The sequence below is a fragment of the Callithrix jacchus genome, chromosome 13 (assembly GCF_049354715.1).
Source record: "Callithrix jacchus isolate 240 chromosome 13, calJac240_pri, whole genome shotgun sequence".
Classification (NCBI taxonomy): Eukaryota; Metazoa; Chordata; class Mammalia; order Primates; family Cebidae; genus Callithrix; species Callithrix jacchus.
In genome coordinates this window covers 105,304,694-105,323,156 of record NC_133514.1, presented here as the reverse complement: position 1 = coordinate 105,323,156, position 18,463 = coordinate 105,304,694, and the positions used below count along the sequence as shown (strand labels likewise).

General features: G+C 46.8%; 1 protein-coding gene across 3 annotated transcripts in view; it reads right to left on the bottom strand.

The window, feature by feature from the left end:
• The window catches only part of TNFRSF11A (TNF receptor superfamily member 11a), a 60,023-nt gene extending 41,560 nt beyond the window's left edge, over positions 1 to 18,463 (bottom strand). For all 3 annotated transcript variants that reach the window (XM_054244279.2, XM_035271294.3, XM_078348255.1), the window contains exon 1: positions 18,346 to 18,463. Coding sequence is in view for 2 of the 3 variants with exons in the window: in XM_035271294.3 (XP_035127185.2) it covers positions 18,346 to 18,420 (75 nt within the window). In the remaining variant the exon portion in view is untranslated. The remainder of the gene's footprint in view (positions 1 to 18,345) is intronic.

The window sequence follows — 18,463 nt, the reverse complement described above, 5'->3', positions numbered from 1 at the left end:
ATAACACTTCATTTAATAGCACTGCTGTCCTGGGGAAAAAAATATCCTTAAAGAAAGTCACTATTAAAACTGATCCTACCCAGAATAGAATACAAATAAATTACTAGTGACCTGTGTGCCCAAAACACTAAGAGAGCTTCTTTAAATAAGACAGTCTTACCCTAAGCATTTTGTTTTAGAAGTAAATAACAAACATACAAAAGGTAGTATTAATAGATCAGCATAACCTACAAACAAATGCTCTTGGTTCTTGTCCATTTCTTTGAATGTCTTTTTTTCTCAGACAGCTGAGCTGGGAGGCCAGTGAGGTCTCGGTTTCTAGTGGTCACAAGTGTTTCCATGAGTGAGTCAAACATAGACCCTTTGAATTCAGACATTCTGGGCAATTGTTCTTGGTCTGCCCCTTCCTTAGCTGCTTTCTCCAACTAATTTTATCTCCGTCTTATCTAGCTTTCTGTTCTTGATCATGGCACAGTCCTGTGCCTGTGAATGTAAGGAAAGCATCCCACCATTGTGATTCTCAGCAAAACATTCATAACCAGGAGTGGAAATAATGCAGGAATCACGGGAGGCCCAGACACCAGATAGGGTGGATTTCTACTGAAAACATTAAATGACAATGAAAATAAAGTCTGATATGACAGAATACAGGAATTTTTTTTTTTTTTTTTGAGACAGTCTCGTTTTGTCACCTAGGCTGGAGTGCAGTGGCGTGATCATAGCTCACTGCAGCCCTGACCTCCCAGGGTCTAGAGATTCTCCTGCCTCAGCCTCCTGAGTAGCTGGGACCACAGGTGCCCACCACCATGCTGGGCTAATTTTTGTATTTTTTGGTAGACACAGGGTTTCACCATGTTTCCCAGGCTGATCTTGAACTCATGGGCTCAAGAGATTTGCCCACCTCAGCTTCCCAAAGTGCTGGGATTACAGGTGTGAGCAACTGTGCCCAGTCTGAATATGGGAATTTTAGCAAAGCAGGGGTAAGGTCCGGGAGAACTCAGGTTGGAGGAAGGGACAAGGTACCTGGAGTGCTGGTGACGACAGTAGGAAGTGGCCTGGCCAGGAGGTCCCCAAGAGCTGAATAGGCTTAAAGGCAGGAGGATTTTTCTTCCCAGGGCAGCCCTCAAAACTGGGCTTCCAGTTTGACCCCGAGAGAAGAATGCCTGATTATTTCTTTAATAAAACTGACGACATTTCTAACATGTCAGGACAAAAAAAAAAAAAAAAAAAAAGGGCCATTCTCAGCCTGATTCTCCTCACCTGTACAATGGTGCTAATAACTGTGCCCATCCTGCTTCACTGAGAGGCAGATGTGAGAATTCCCATACATGATGTGGCACTGGCAGGTGGCCATACTCCACACACGAGGGCTTTGCCTCCTCAATTCAGAGCTGAAGACCTTTCTAGTAGGCTGCTGGGGAAAATGAAGATGTGATCGCATCACGTTCCAGTGCAGTGGTCTGCATTCAGTAGAGGAGGGATATTAATGGGCACAGCTGGGTACAATTAGTAAAAGTATACATAACTTCCACCCAGTCATTCCTTGAGGAGGGAGAGGGAAAAGGGTATCACTAGAAAGGGGTAAAGGATGGAAAAGATAAACTGGGGATCCAGAGACAAATCCTCAAGGCCTGACAATTTTCCCACACAAACCATCTTTGTGCACTTTTAACCTGGTTATGACAAACTTAAGCTGCACAGCTGAGTATTTTAGCAGGACAACTAGGAAAAAAATGCATGCCTTAAAAAGCATGTTTGGGCTGGGCACAGTGGCTCATGCCTATAATCCCAGCACTTTGGGAGGCTGAAACGAGCAGATCATCTGAGGTTGGGAGTTCAAGACCAGCCTGATCAACATGGAGAAACCCCGTCTCTACTTAAACAAACGAACAACAAAAGAAAAACCCTACAAAACTAGCCAGGCATGGTGGCACATGCCTGTAATCCCAGCTATTTGGGAGGCTGAGGCAGGAGAATCGCTTGAACCTGGGAGGCAGAGGTTGTGGTGAGCCAAGATCACGCCATTGCAGTCCAGCCTGGGCAACAAGAGCAAAACTCTGTCTCAAAAAAAAAAAAAAAAGGATATTTGGTTTCACAAAAAGAAGTCCTTTGCCAAGTGGTTGGAAAGTTGAGGCATCAATCTGAAATGGGCGATGAGTGGCCCGAGTCATTTCAGTGGCTTTCTGTCTGGGGGTTCAGTCAGTTCCATGAGCCATGCTTGGGTGAAGGCAGACAGCTTACTCAGTCCGTCTGCTGATAAAGCTGCTGCCAGATTATATCTGCGATTTCTGTTAACTAGGACTTACTTAAGCAAATTATGAGCGAGTGCCCTTCTAGACATTCTCATTTTAAATAAGCTCGACAGAATTTCAATCTTACAGATTCACAGAGAAAATATCAGACATGTTTCTTTTGTACAAACCAGAGCTTCACATTTCAAGCTTCAGAACAACATTGCACAGGCGCTTACGAAGACAGTGTGTTATAAAGTGACAAGGAGGATAAAGGGGAGGTGTTTTAGGATCCCCTGCTCACCTTGCTGGATCACCTGGCACACTCCATGGGTGGATTCACCCTACCGGGGAAACCTGTCAACTATGGAACACGTTAGAGACTTGGAGATCTTAAGTGACACCAGTCAGGTACATGGCCTAAGTCATAACAGAGGTAGATACAGAGAATCACGGAGTTTAACAGAAAAGCCCTGAGTGTTTAAAATAGAACTCATTTCTAAGAAATCTATTTTACAGATAGCTCTTGGAAAAAAAAATCCTGCTGCCAAAAGTTAGGCTCATATACTTTGTGAATTGTATAAAATGAAAAGATGGGTCTAGTTCATTGGAGAAGATCGTGAAGAATTTATAACTGTCACGAACAATACTATAATTGAAAAAGCCTGGCATAGTGGTTCACGCCTGTAATCCCAGCATTTTTAGAGGCAGAAGTGGGAGGACTACTTGAGCCCAGGAATTTGAGACACTTGTCTCTATAAAACTTGAAAAATTTTCCAGGTGTGATGGCGTGTACCGGTGGTCCCAGCTATTCAGGAGGCTGAGGCAGGAGGGTCATTTGAGCCCAGGAGGTTGAGGCTGCAGTGAGCAGTGACTGCACCACTGCACTCCAGCCTGAGTGACAGAGCAAGATCCTGTTTTTTGAAAATGAAGAAACCAAAATGATTGATAAAAGATTTAGGACTTTTTTCTGAGACCAGGTCTCATTCTGCCACCCAGGCCAGAGTGCAGTGGTGTGATCACTGCTCCTGGGTTCAAGTGATCTTCCCAGGCTCAAGTGATCCTCCTGAGCTCAAGCCATCTCCCCGTGCCAGCGCCCTGAACAGCTGGGACCACAGGGCCTAGGGATTTGGGACATTCTAAAATGCACTTTACGAATATATATCTAGTGATAAAAAGTATTCAAAACTCCAACTTCAAGGCACTCATCACAGCTGGTCAGCTCCTACTGGTCTCACTGAAAATCACAAATACAAATCAGTCCTCTCCCCACACACATACTGTTCCCCGCAGACGGGGCCATGAGTTCATTTAATTATCGGGTATGAGCAAGGCCAGTCATTCCTTTATCTGAGTCATTCAGCTTTATCTCAAAAAATGATTTTTCACCAGAAGAAATTGTTTGATGTAGTCAGAGTTTAACAGTAGGAAGTACTGATCTCTTTACGAAGTTCTGCTGTCATCACACCGTCAAAGGCATGTTCGCTGAGCTCTCTCCCATACCTGCATGAGGTCCTGGCTTGCTGCAGGACTGAAGGCAGAACCTGTCTCTGCCCTTTTAGTACACGGGGACACAGCCACAGAGAGGAAGGAAAGCTGTGGCAAGTCAGAGCCCACACAGCAGTCCCAGAACTGATGCATTGGAAAGATCCTCCCTGATCGTGGACAAGGAAGGAGGGGAAACACAACCCTGGACTCAGACTGGTGCCTACGTCTTCCTTGGCTTGGGAGGGGCAGGGAAACAGAAATGGGGAAGGGCTTGCAAGAGGAAATGCGCAAGCTGGGGAGGGTGAGGTTTCCTGCAGAGGCAGAAGGATTTGAGATGAGGGAGAGGACAGAGCAAATGGGAGACTTGAGCAGGTGCAGGGGGAGAGCCTGGGGGGCCAGGGCAGGTATGTTCTAACCAGAAGGAAAAGGTGGGGGCTGCTTCGGGGCTTCCAGGAAAGGGCAGCTAGTCAGTGAGTTGTAGAAGAAAGGGAGGGTCTTTTTTTAGCAGCACCATGAAACATATTGTAAAGACTGCTGGGATGAGAAAGCGCAAGAAAATGCAAACTCGTTTCAGACAAGAACAGAGCCCGGGCTAGGATCTCACGGAGCAAACGGAGAAGCAGGCGCAGACGGCAAAGCGGCAAAGCGGCAAAGCGGCAACTCTGGATGGCGAATCTGCAGGAGGCCAGGAACGCAGCTCATTTTGGGAGGCCTTCCGCTGCCAAACACTGGGTTTGGCTCTTTTTATGCCTGTCCTTCGAATGCCTTTTTAAATAAAACTTGGGAGTAATTTAAAATTTTTTATTGTGGTAAAATAGATATAAAAGTTGCCATTTTAACCATTTTTAACTGTATGATTCAGTGGCATTAAGTACATATACAATATGGCGCAACAATTGCTACTATTTCCAGAACATTCTCATCACCCCAAATAGAATCTCTGTAGCCGTTGGCTAGTAACTCTCCATTTCCCCTCTTTCAAGCCCCTGGAAACCACCTTCCTACTGTCTGTCTCTGAGTCTGACCACTCTACATACCTCATAAGTGGAACCATCCAATATTTTTCCCTTTGTGTCTGGCTAATTTCACTTAGCACAATGCCTCCAAGGTTCATCCATATTTTGTTATGTACCAGGAATGCCATTCCTTTTCATGGTTGGATAAAGTTTCCCACACATATAGACTACATTGTGTTTATCAGTCATCAACTGATGGACACTTAGATTGCTTCTACCTTTTGGCTGCAGTGAATAATCCTGCAATGAACACTGGCACACAAGTATCTAAGTCCCTGTTTTCAGTTCTTTTTGGTCTAGACCTGGGAATCCTATGGTAATTCCGTGTTTAGCTTTTCGAGGCACCCACCCCTCAACTGTTTTCTGCAGGGGCTGCGCCACTGTACATTCCCACCAGCACCACATGGGGGTTCCAATTTCTGCACATCTTCAAGAACACATGTTATTTTCTGGTTTTGTTTGTTTGGTTTTTAGTTTTAAAATAATGGCCATCCTAATGTGTGTGAAGTAGTATCTCCTTGTGATTCCAATTTGTATTTTCCTAATGACTAATGATGTGGAGCGTGTTTCCTTGTGCTTTTTGATCGCTTGTGTATCTTCCTTGTAGAAATGTCTGTTCAAATCCATTGCCCATCTGTATAGGGTAATTTAATTTTGCCTAGATCTCTTCACGGGATTTGATTTAGCTGCTGACAACACTGACTGAGTTCACAACCTAAAAGTCAACACAATAGATATACATCCATTTATTCCTCAATTAAGTGAACACATACTATGTGCCAGAGACAAAGTCAGATCCTCTGGATACTCAACAGAGAAAGTCCTGGCTTACAGTCCAGGGGAGAAGAACAACTATAAGTAAAGAGATAATGAAATCTGGTGGCAACAATTGTTACAAAAAAAATTAAACCATCTATGTAAGGTGATGAGGAAGCCTCCTTGAGAAGATGACATTTGAGTGGAGGCCTCTTTAAAGCCAGGAAACAAGCCAAATGAACAGGCATGCCAGGAGGAGGAGGACTGCAGGTGGACACATTCGCAAAGGTCCTTGGAGGGAGCATGCACAGCTTGTTGGAGAAACAGCAAGACAGCCCATGTGACTAAGTGCACTGTGAGGTGGGTAGGGTATAAGGTCACACAACCGATTACATAATTTATACAAATTGTGAGTTAATATACACCCATACCCATCCTGTCAGGATTGTGTGGTATTGATCATATTGGACATTGCCATTACCCCATAAAGGTTTAAATACTAAGCACTTCATGCTATTTTCATTAGCAAGTAAGAATCACCACCTTTGTCACAAGATTAAAAAAACATATATTATCAATTGTGATGAAATACACATAAAAATTTGCCATCTTAACCATTTTGCCACAAGTTCTTTTTTTGGAATATATAGTATGCAAAGAAAAAAAAATCTGACTTAGGTCAGGTTTGATTAAAAAAAAAAACTTAAAAATATAGGGTAACTGTGATTAGAAATCCTGACATATTCACTGTTTTGATTTAGCAAATTTTCAACAGCTGACTTTATAAAGCACCTTTTTTTTTTTTTTTTTTTTTTTTTTGAGACGGAGTTTTGCTCCTTACCCAGGCTGGAGTGCAATGGCACGATCTCAGTTCACCGCAACCTCCGCCTCCTGGGTTCAGGCAATTCTCCTGCCTCAGCCTCCCGAGTAGCTGGGATTACAGGCATGCGCCACCATGCCCAGCTAATTTTTTGTATTTTTAGTAGAGACGGGGTTTCACCTTGTTGACCAGGATGGTCTTGATCTCTTCACCTCGTGATCCACCCGCCTCCGCCTCCCAAAGTGCTGGGATTACAGGCTTGAGCCACTGCGCCCGGCCTCCGATGTGCTTCTTAAAGGAAACAAGGCGCACAGCACTGCCTCAGACAGGCGCACATCAAAGGTCTGTTAAATTTCACTCAAGCCTAATTTCATTCAAGCCTCTGCCTTACTCCCCTCACAATGCATTTATTATCTCTGCTCCTTGAAAATAAAACATAGGGCCCAAGGGAAAACGAAGAAACAACCTTGTATTTCAAAACCTTAATTGCAAGTTTGTCTTCCAGAGAGATAGAGAGTGAAGATGTCTGCAGCTTCGGGCTACCTGGAATCCAAGTGCAAAGCAGGTTTGTTTCCTAAACACAGTAATTAGGATGGCTTTGACTTGTCTTTATGTTATGATGCAGATGCACTCCCATTTCCTGTGAATGTCCCTTTATTCTCCCACTGTGAAAGCCTTTTTAAATTGTCATTCTTGTGGTTTTTTTTTTGAACTTTGTATGCATTTCAGATAAGAACTGCTTTCTCTTCTGTAGGAGAAGTCAACAAGTCCAGTGCTCACTTCTGAGAATGCACTGGTCGCTGGAGGCCATGCCCTTCTAGGCTCTGCCTCCATGCTGGGGGTGCACCAACTGCTAAGGCCAGGAGTTCAGAAAGTGACTGAAGGAGGAAGTATTCTCCTTACCTGCCGCCCTCCCTCCCTTCACTGCCCAGCCCTCAGGGTGAAATCCAGTGCTTCTCCAGTGTGCACAGAATCACCTGAAAATCTTATGAAAATGCAGGTTCTGATTCACTGGGTCTGGAATGGAGCCTGAGACTCTGCATTCCTAACAAGCTCCCAGGCCATGTCAGTGCTGGACTCTGGGGAGCAAGGCTAGAGATTTTATTAAACACCAAGAGCCAGGACTTTCCCATATTCTCACACACTGCATAGTCATCTCTGACTATCCAATAGACACTGAGAACCACCTCTCCCATCCCTGGACACCTTTTATCTATTTATAAATGGGGGCAGAGGAAGAACTGGTCCGAGTGAAATACCTACTATGTGCCAGGCACTGTGCTTGGAGACCTGACTTCCCTTCCCTTCCTGCACCCTCCCAAGACAGATTAATCAACTTGCTGAGATGGCTGGTGATAAGAAGATTGGAACCGCACTAGACATGTAGCAAATATTCAAATACTTGATAAGTTAATGAGTAATTTTTCCTAAAAGACCACTGAAACCTCATAACTTCCCTTTACAGAAGACTATAATAGTTTCCTACTAGCTCTGAATCAAATTCACACTCCCAAGCATGCACTTGGAAAGACTCCACTAATTTGGGACAAAATCCCAGATACCTGGGGAAAGGGGGTTGCAAAATCAAGATTAGAAATCTCTTTCTGGGCTGGAACTCTCTTTTCTAATAAGGACTGAACATAGGGCTTCCTAACAGAAAACACAGCTGCTTCAGCCTCTTTGTGCCTATCACTCACACCAGGGAACCGAGAGCCTCCCGCAAGACCTCTTCTGCGTGATCTCACCCCTTGGGTGCAGAGGAGCCAGCGCCCACCACTTTGAGTCCCCTTACCCATGAGGACTGCCCCACACAGTTAAGATGACTGGTTATCCATTCTGGTATTTTGGTTACTTGCAATTTCACATAGAAATCGGACCCCAGGCCTTTGGAAGGTCAAGGCAAGTGGATCACCCTCTGAGGTGAGGAGTTCAAGACCCGCCTAGCCAATATGGTAAAACACACACACACACACACACACACACACACACACAGACACACACACACAACAAAAACTCTGTCTCTACTAAAAATACAAAAAAATTAGCCAAATGTGGTGGTTGGTGCTTGTAATCCCAGCCACTCAGGAAGCTGAGGCAGGAGAACTGCTTGAACCTGGGGAGCGAGGTTGCAGTGAGCTGAGATTGCACCACTGTACTCCAGCCTGGTTGACCCCCCCCCCCACCAAAAAAAAGGAAAGAAATCGGGTCCCAGTGGCCTAGTCACAGGGATTCCCAACTGGACCCAATTGGAGCATAGAAATTTCAGCCCATTAGAAAGGGGCAATTTTTCACTTTTAAACCTTGTGACCCATAGAAATTAATAGGTTAAGGTTTAAGACAGAGATTCCAGTTATGTTTTCACTGGTTAACTGCCTCTCAATCTCGCAGTCCACTGTCACAGGTGTGGGGTCTGTTGCTAGGCCACTGTGCATTAGTAACATCACATTAGTGGTCTTTCTCCCCCTAAACCCAGCCAGTGTCTCCTGATCTCACTCCAAGTCAAAGCCTGAGACTGACTGTGGCCCAGAGGCCATGTGTGTTCCGACCCGCTTGCTTACTTGAGCTTTTTTCTTACTACTTAGAAAGTGGCTTTTAAGGGATCAAACCAATATTAGTAATAGAAAATGATTTTGATTTGTTCCATGGTAGAGAGATGTCAAAAGAGGAGCCCAGGTCCTCCTTGTCAACGAAGAGTCCCCAGATTAGCTGTAATTATAGTAAGACTAAGACATAAAGGATCTTTAAAAATATAACTACTGACCTCAAAAAGCTTATGAAGGCAAAGGTTTAACCTATCACTGTCTGCTGCCCCGGGACTCCGAGGCCATCCTTCTCCCTCCTCCCACCCTACACAGAGCCTGGCAGGTGGTGGGAGTGGGATGAACATGCATGGAGAGATGCGACCCTCTGAGCACCCAGTGGCACAGTACAGTCTACCTCTGGGGTGCAGGCGCATCGCGGAGCCAGTGCTGCCTCAGCTTCGGGAAGTGGTGATGATTCAAGACATACACTTCTTTTCCTCCTGAGTCAGGGATCAACTGCCACATGGACCCTGTGCCAAGGGTGCCCAGCGTGGCTGTCCTTTATCTGGATCAGCCTTAAAGACACAGCATTGCCATTTCTGCTTAAGAATAGTTCTAGAGGTCAGGCACGGTGGTTCACGCCTGTAATCCCAGCACTTAGGGAGGTCAAGAGTTCAAGACCAGCCTGGCCAACATGTCAAAACCCTATCTCTACTAAAAATACAAATATTAGCCGGGCGTGGTGACAGGCACCTGTAATCCCAGCTATTTGAGAGGCTGAGGCAGGGAGAAGTGCTTGAACATGGGAGGTGGAGGTTGCAGTGAGCAGAGATGACACCATTGCATTCCAGCCTGGGTTGCAGAGTGAGATTTCTTCTCCAAATATATATATATAAAATAGTTCTAGAAAGCCCTCAGTGAATGCATTCTTGAGCAGACAAGACAGACTCCCACAAATGCAGACTGGGCATGCACTTGCAAGGGTCTCCCCAAATACTAAAAAGCTTTCTGTCTCATCATTCTGGGAGATCTCTTTCGTCATTCCCTACCCATCATAGAGTTGCCTGTAAAAGCAAAGCAGTTTTCCTGAGGGGTTAAGACCACAGTCACTGGATTGGCCACCTGGTAGGAGCTCCAGCTCTGTCACTCACTAGCTGTGCAAACTCAGGCAAGTTAATCAGTTTCTCTGTGCCTCAGTTCTCTCAACTTACTAGCAAGGTGGAGTGAGCATCAGACATGATCCATATAAAGCACATCCCTGGCACTCAGGAGAGGTTCGACAAATGGCCAGTACTTTTAATCCGGTAATCAAATAATATTGTGAGAGCTATTGTCAGAGCCGAGTGCAAACCTTTTCATGGAATCCCGCAGTCTCTAGCAGCTGTTCTGAAACTTAAGCCTGTGTCAGAATCACCTGAGAGGTTGTTAAGCCACAGACTGCTGGCCTAGCCTGTTTCTGATTCAGTAGTTGGTGGGGGGCCTAAGAATGTGCATTTCTAACAAGTTCCCAGGTGAGACTGATGCAAGGCCCAGACACTACAGTTGGAGGACTCCTGGCTTCAGGACAGAGTCCCAGGTCTGGAGGTTTGTTCACAAGCCCTTTGTGACCCAGACCCCCAGGAATCTCCCAGCTGGCTTTATCCTTCCCTGGTCCCTCTCACCAGCCCTAGGCCCCATATATTGGGGTGGGCCATGATTTTCTCATGCTTGTCACCAGTTCACCCTTCTCCCTCCAGCTTTTTCCTCTCAAAATCACACCCATCCTTCCAGGACCAGATCGAACACCTCCCGCTCGATTATCCACTCAGAAGTTATCCTTTCCATACCTGCATCCTGGAGGATCTCCCATGTTTGTCTTGTGGGGCTTCAGTGGAATGAGAACGGGACATCTGACCTTCCCCATCAGATCTCAGGCTCTCTGAGGTCAGAGGCAGCAACATCCTAAGTCTGATGTTACCAAAATACCTGGTAGGTTTTTGTTTGGTTTGGGGTTGTTGGGTTTTTTGCCAGTAAATACAAAATAAGTAACCAGTTGAATTAAAAAGAAAAAAAAAAAGCTTACAAAGAGGTTAAAGGAACTAGAATGAATAACCCTGGGAAGGGGAAGCTGTGGGCTAACAATCTTCAACAATAGAAATATTAAAATAAAGAAGACATTGACCAACAGGTCTTTATCCCATTCAAGAACAAATTTGAGGAAACGGGGTCAAATTGTGACATGTTAGACTCAGGCTGTTAGAGGGAAGTTCCTGACATTAGGAGTTATTCAACAAGGAAACGGGTTAGCAAGGGCGGAAATGAATAATCTCTACTAAGCTTTAAAAATGGAATAGATTCTCAATTACCATGAAAGTGTTAGATGTGATCCTGCTTGTATATCTGACTATGAAGTTGAGAGAAAAGAGGGGCTTTTAAAAGTCTCTTTTACTGGCTATGAGTCTGCCAGCTGTTTGTGCTACTAAGTGATGGATACACTATTCAGTTAGGTGCTCACCACATCAGATAAGTAATACATATTTTTTAAAAGTCCATACTTTAGGGAAGTGGTTCATTTCCCATCTGTGGGATGTGATGCAAACCCCAAACCAGCAAACACAATGGTGCTAGGAGGATTTCTGGCAATGCCACACAGCCTTTCCCCATGTGCCCAGTTCAGCCGTCACATTCACCAGGAGCTAAACAGAGTTCTTCTTCCTCATTTTTAATGGAAAGTCTTCAAATTTCTGAGAGCTTGAGGAAGTGGTTCTTGTACTCTCAATACTCTGAACAGGAAATGTAATAAGTTATTATTATTATGATGAACTAAAAGGGTGGTTTTTGCAGTCAGGTCTTCCTGAGACTTGGAAATCTGGCAGCTCTGTCACTTTGCTGGTGCCAGACAGGGCTCCATGTCACCTGCTGGGTTAGGATTTTTTAGGGGTGTGGGGAAGTCTGAGAGGTGCTGGACACAGAGGAAAGGAAACACTCATCTTAGGCAATGGCAACATGCCAGGAAAATGTGTATCATGCAAACAGACAGTTTTTGTGCAGCTACTGGTCCAACATAAACACTGCTTCTTTTGAGGTCAGGTGACATATTTGAGGCCAGTGTGGGAAGACCACAGGCCAGGTCACACCTGCCTCTGCTCTGATGCGACTCTCTGGGGATCACTGGCTGTTTATCTCTCTTCAGGGTGAGTTAAGAGCTCTGTCTCTACCCCAACCTTCTCATTCCAAGACATCTCTAGGTCCGGAAATGGCTCCCTAGATTCCAGAGCTTGCAAATTTCCTGCAGAGCCCAATGCCATGGGGCTTTTAGCAGGAACTCTGTCTCTGCCTCTCAATAAAATAACCCAAAAAAGGCGAGATTCAAGAGCCTAAACTTAATCTTTCTTTTTTGTTTGGGGAAAACAACAACAACAACACTTCTTCACTGGAATCTCAATGACATTTCGGTTTGCACTAAGGCAGCAATTTCCTTAATAAAGGGAAAAATGTAATCCAAACGGCCGGCTGTTTTGTCATGACATCTGCCATGTCTTTTTTATTTTTTTTACCAGTTAAGTAAAGCAGTGGGAAAAGGAACAAAGAAATCTGTTGGGCCAGGCGTGGTGCTCAGGCCTGAAATCCCAGGACTTTGGGAGGCCGAGCAGGTGGATCACGGGTCAAGAGATTGAGACCAGACTGGCCAACATGGTGAAACCCCGTCTCTACTTATCACACAAAAATTAGCTGGATGTGGTGGCACATGCCTGTAGTCTCAGCTACTCAGGAGGCTGAGGCAGGAGAATTGCTTGAACCTGGGATGTGGAGGCTGCAGTGAGCCGAGATCATACCACTGCACTCCAGCCTGATTACAGAACGAGACACCCTTTCAACAAAAAAAAAAAAAAAAAAAAAGAAAGAAAGAAAGAGAAAGCAAGCAAGCTGTTTACTGGTTGGATCAAATTAGTTGTAAACACCACTGCACTCAGACCAGCCTGCCATGTCTTATTTCTTTTCTTTTATTTTTTTAATAACCATCCACATCTGTCATTTGCTCCTGCTCCTTTGGCCCCGGCACAGCCCCCCCGCCCCGCCCCCGGCTCTGCAATTGCCCCTGTACTCACCTTCTCCTTCTTTTGCCATTGCCCTGACCTGATTCAGGCCCTTTCCTGAACCAAGGCAGTGGGCTCCTTCCTGGCTCCGCTGGCCAACCCCCAGACACGTTTCCCATAACAAGCAAAACTGATCATGGCCCTCCCCGGCTCACAGTTAAGCAAGACTAAATCTGAACTGTTTTCTTGTACCTATGGCCTTGGAGTGCTGGCTTTTCCCTTTCTCTCTCCTCACACCCCTGTCCTTCCTTCAGGTCCTGCAAACAGTCCACCCTGAGATGAGTCCCTGCTCTTCTCCCACCAGACAAAGCACTGGTCATTCTGGAACCCCCCCCTCCCACCCAGTGCCACTCTCTCACACCATCTACAGTGCTTTAGACACGCAACCACACAGGGAGGATTGGAAGTCCTCCCAATACTTGCAGGTGAAGGCACCCCTTGACCTGTGTGCCCACCACAAGCTGAAAACCCTCTGGAACCTGCTGTCTGGTCATTGTCCGCACATGCCTGGATTGCAAATCTCCTGAAGACAGGAGCTGTGGCCCTTGGTCTCTGAGTGTGCTACAGGTTTTAGGCATTCCATTTGTTGCAGTCACTGAATGCATTGAGCACAGATTCAGATTTATTTACTCATTATTGAATGCTCTGCCCTGCATGCAGTGACCCAAAGTACTCAAAGGCTGAAAGTCCACGGTGGCTCATGAAACAAATACGCATAGAAAGTTACCATCACAAGGCCCGGAGGAATGTACCTCCCGCTGCTGACTGGGGCTGCTCTGGGCTTCTTGGTGTGAGGGCACACTGCGACTGGAACGCGGTGCAGTGAGAACAGCAGCGCCAGCCAGCCCTCTGACAAGGAGCTACTGGTGGCCCAGGCAGACAGGCAGTCTGCCCGGCGAGCGCTGCCAGGTCGGTCTCGCTGGCAGGAAATGGAGCGTCTCTCAGAATCAGGACAAAAGACATGGGGCTGTGCGTAATCGCTCGACGCCCACTCAGTTTTAAACCTCAAAAGTTCACTAAGAACTTTAGAAGGACCAAGGCTATTTTGCTGAAACCCACTGCTCCTTGTTGGTTCTCTCAAGCTCAGTGCTCTGGGGCAGAGAGGGTGAGCTCAACTTAAACTGCGTTGCCAGCAGTGGACACCATAGAAAGACCACACACTGCAACTAGTGGGAAACACACAGAAAGGCCTTCGCACAATCCGGGTAGAGCACGAAAGGGTGCTCGGAGGAAAAACCACCTGCCAGTCCTGGGGTGCACTGAGCTGGAGTCAGCAGCCGGTGTGCTCGGAGGCGGGGTGCTTCCCTGTGAACTAAGGCCAGGACACCGTGAGGAGACAGCAGACAGGCCAGGGGCCACCTGGCCAGGGGGCGGATGCCCAAGGGAGTGAACCAACTGGACAACTGAGGATCATCAGGATGGGCTGCAGACCCATCAGCCAAGAAACCCCAAAAACCAACAAATGGCCTAGACAACATTCCTAGAGACCACTGGATACAGCATGTGGGAAAAACTCTATTTTTTTTTTATGCACTTCAAAAATAGGAAAATACAATGAGGGAAATTTTATGACATGGCAGATGAAGTCCACCCTACACCTTCTTAAAACAACACTCTTCGCAGAGGAGGCCCTGGTTTGGAACTCCCCTTTCCCTGTTCTCATAAAACACTGATTTACCGACCTTCAAAGGCACATTTTTATTGTTTCAGTTTTCCTGGTGTGAGAAGTTCTGGTAGATAGCTGAAAAAGCAAGCCCCTATTTCCTTATCAACACAGAGAGTATGTTCGTATTACAGGTTTGCCATTTTTGGGGGAAGTGGTAGAAAGGAAATAACAGGGGAGGCATTTGAAATATTTATCAGCAGAATGAACTGAAAGCCCACAGATCTGTGTCTGTGCTCTCCAAACAAGGCACTACTGCATCTATTCAATTCTCCCCTCCCGGATGGGATGGGGGGCAGGAGGAAAGGTGGCACAGAGCACCCACCCACCCTACGACCCAGGGCTGCACCCTAGGGGATTTCCTCGGAGGGGTCTCCTGGCCAGCTTCTCCAGGTCACCGTGGCCTGTTTCTGATTAGTCGACTTTACCACCTCAGTAAGGGCCATCCAAGAGTTATCTCAAAACTATAAAAGTTCAATGCCCAATTAGTTTGGTGGGGTTTCCTGAATTAGGTGCTTTGTGCTATCTGTAAGGTCATAAAAATATGTTTGGTTTTTTTTTTTCTTGTCAAGTTTCCTTTAGGTCTAAACCACTCACACCATCCTCCCAACACAGGGAGCCTTCTTACACCTCTTAGAATCATTTCTTCTCTGACCTCTGGTTTCCCACCCATCCTTCAAAGACCACTTGGGAAACCTCTTCTTCCCAAAGTCCATATGGAGTCCTCCAACGGGCTTCCCTCTCTCCCTCTGCCACTGTCTGTACTTTTCTTATCATATGCTGCTTTCTTATCACAGTGTTGCCTGTCTTGCCCTCTCCACTAGACTGTGACCCATGCACCTTCCCCGTGGTCCTCATTAGCTCAGTGTTTTACACCATCAAGGTCTGTTGCCCTGCATTTGCACACACCTGCTCTTGCATCTTATAACCCCAGATAAACATGGCCATGTACAATCCATTACCTTCAAGAAAACAGGGTGCATCTATATTTGGTTACTTGGAATAAACGGCAGGACTAGCAACATAAAAATTCAAAATGTCTTTGTCTGTAGTCAAATAGTTTCCTTTTATCTGAAAATGAATTCCCTCACAAACACAAGCAGGCAGAGGTATAATCATAGATATGTTTTAAAGGGCAAAACTTGGGCCGGGCGCGGTGGCTCAAGCCTGTAATCCCAGCACTTTGGGAGGCCGAGGCGGGTGGATCACGAGGTCAACAGATCGAGACCATCTTGGTCAACATGGTGAAACCCCGTCTCTACTAAAATTACAAAAAATTAGCTGGGCATGGTGGTACGTGCCTGTAATCCCAGCTGCTCGGGAGGCTGAGGCAGGAGAATTGCCTGAACCCAGGAGGCGGAGGTTGCGGTGAGCCAAGATCGCGCCATTGCACTCCAGCCTGGGTAACAAGAGCGAAACTCCGTCTCAAAAAAAAAAAAAAAAAAAAAAAAAGGGCAAAACTTACAGCCTTTCAGGTAAGTTTAAATCTATTTAATATAATATAAATGGAACTAAATACAATACCTACAGATAAGGCACTTTCTGGAAGTCATTTATGCCAACTGTTTTGCAATCCCAACGTCCCTGCCAAACGGTTCCTGAAGTCTTGCCCAGTGTTTGATCACTAACATCCTCCACGAGTTGTCAATGCCATTCCTAAATTTTGAGCTAATAGAATAGGCTGGCCAAAGAAGCAGTCATTGAATACAGAGAGTGCTTGGGACCACAGTATCCCTAGGAGATATTCTTTTAAGGCTGCATCTAGTCTCACCTTTCAGAGAAAACGCATTTCTACTAGGAAGGTTGGGCACCAAGTAAAATAAACAGAAAGGCATCCCAATGTCACTTGATGGTGAAGGAGTTCAGGAAACGCCACCCCAAAATATGCCACTATGGTATGCTTATTATTTTGAACTGAGGGCAGGGGGCAGTGACCACTGGCAGGGGTCTCTCTGAATTCTCCCCAAATTAAGAGCCTCCAAAAGGAACTCAAATGTCTCCAGTCTTCTCCGTGGGAATCTTTTCACCCAGAGAAGATTCACTCAGATTACAGGTTGACATCAGCTCAGACTCTGACCTATTCTCCCAAGCGCTGCTCAGAGACCATTTTTATTGCCTGAGAACTTTGTATGTGCCTGACAAGATGTCCTTTATTCACCATTGACTTCCTCCCGAAGCCCTCCCATAACCTGTGTGCCACACCCTGCAGAAGCGCCTATGGATGCTATAATGAGCTTCAATCCTCTGACCCTTCCTCAGGTTTCTTATCTTGTAGGAGTCTTGTGCCTATGTATGTAAATAAGTAGTTTTTCTCCTGTTAATCTGCCTTATGTCAATTGAATTCGTAGCCCAGCCAAGGAATTCAGAAAGTTCCTAGAAGGTTCACTCCCCTAGAACTGAAACTGACTAATGCAAAAGTTTAGATAGAATTTTAAACATGCATAATGAAAGGGGCTTAAAGGGAAAAAGAGGGGAAATAGCACTTGTTGAAAGGTCTCCCTGAAAAATAAACTCATTTAATGACATGTGTTGTTCATATCAGAACCGAATGCCTTTTATGCACATGCATGTATGCCATCTTGCAACAGCGGTGAGAGATCATTTTGCAACTGCGCGGTCAGGCAGGTTTTTCTTAGGTGGCTAGCTGTTTGCTGAAACCCGGGTCCTTTAGTTCAAATAAGGTAGCACCCTGTTCAACCTGTTGATCACTTAATTAAGCAACATCTGAAGCGCTTAAAATGAAAAAAATCAATTAGCTCTTTCCGCCCTCGTTTCCCTCAACCATACCGAGACCCATACAATCAGGAATGAATCTTCCTTAGAATCTTTTGCTTCAGCCTTCAACGCATCCCCATTATTGCTGTTAAGACTTTTCCCCTGGCTTCTCACCCCAAACACGGTTCTCCAAGCGTTCCTCCACACGCCTCTCCGGGTCCCGTGCCCGGCTGCGGAGGGACGGCGGCAGCCTAAGCCAGTTGTTAACAGAGGGGAAATCTGACCCTGCGGGAACCAAGAAAACCACCTCTCGCCCTTCCCTCTGAGAGCTTTCAAGTTCATGTCAACGACTTTTAAAGCGTTTGTTGTGCCGGGTGTGCTGCCCGAGGCGGCCCTCCTCCAGGAGGCAGAAAGTCCGTGGCTGGCTGCATTCGCTCGCTAACGGTGCTGAGAAATCTGTTCCCAGAGGACCGGGAGCCACTCGGGTCTGCGAGGGGCAAGTCCCGCATGCCCGGAGCGAGCCCGCAGCCTTCAGGCCAGCGGGCACCGGGTGTCCCCGAAGGGGCTCAGGAAGGGCGAAGGCAAGCCCGTAGTTCAGGGACGGAGGGAATCGGGTCTCTTTCTGGATGGAAGTTTGAGGCGGAGTCCACCTGGGAGAAGTTGTCTCAGGAACGGTGATCTCCTTCAGGTGCGGACCCCACGCCACTGCCTCCCGAGGCACCGCCTGGGGCAGGCGCTTAGTAGGTGCTCAAGAAGCGTTTGGAGAAAATGACAGCATCCAAGCCTGTGGCTAAGGGGGCTTTTGGAAGAACCCCTGTCGGGTGTTGAGGTCCCGCCAACCTGCTCCTTCTGTGCCCCAGTTTTCCTCCGCTTGCCCTTTCCCGCCCTCCGCTGTCCAACTCTGGGAGCGCCTCCCCAGCTTCCCACCGGCTCCGCTCCCCAAAGCCCCTGCTCCTCTCGGAAGGCGGAGGAGCCAGGATGCCGCCGGCCCCGACCCTACCCTGGGCTCCCGAGGAGGCGTCGGGCCACGGGGCCGGGCGGCCGCCGGCGCTCCTTACCTGCAGTCGGGCGAGTAGCGCGCAGAGCAGCAGCAGCGCGGGTAGCGGGTGACGCCTCCGGGCACGCGGGGCCATGGCGCGGGGCAGGCTGGCGGGCGCCGCGGCCTCTGCGGCCTCT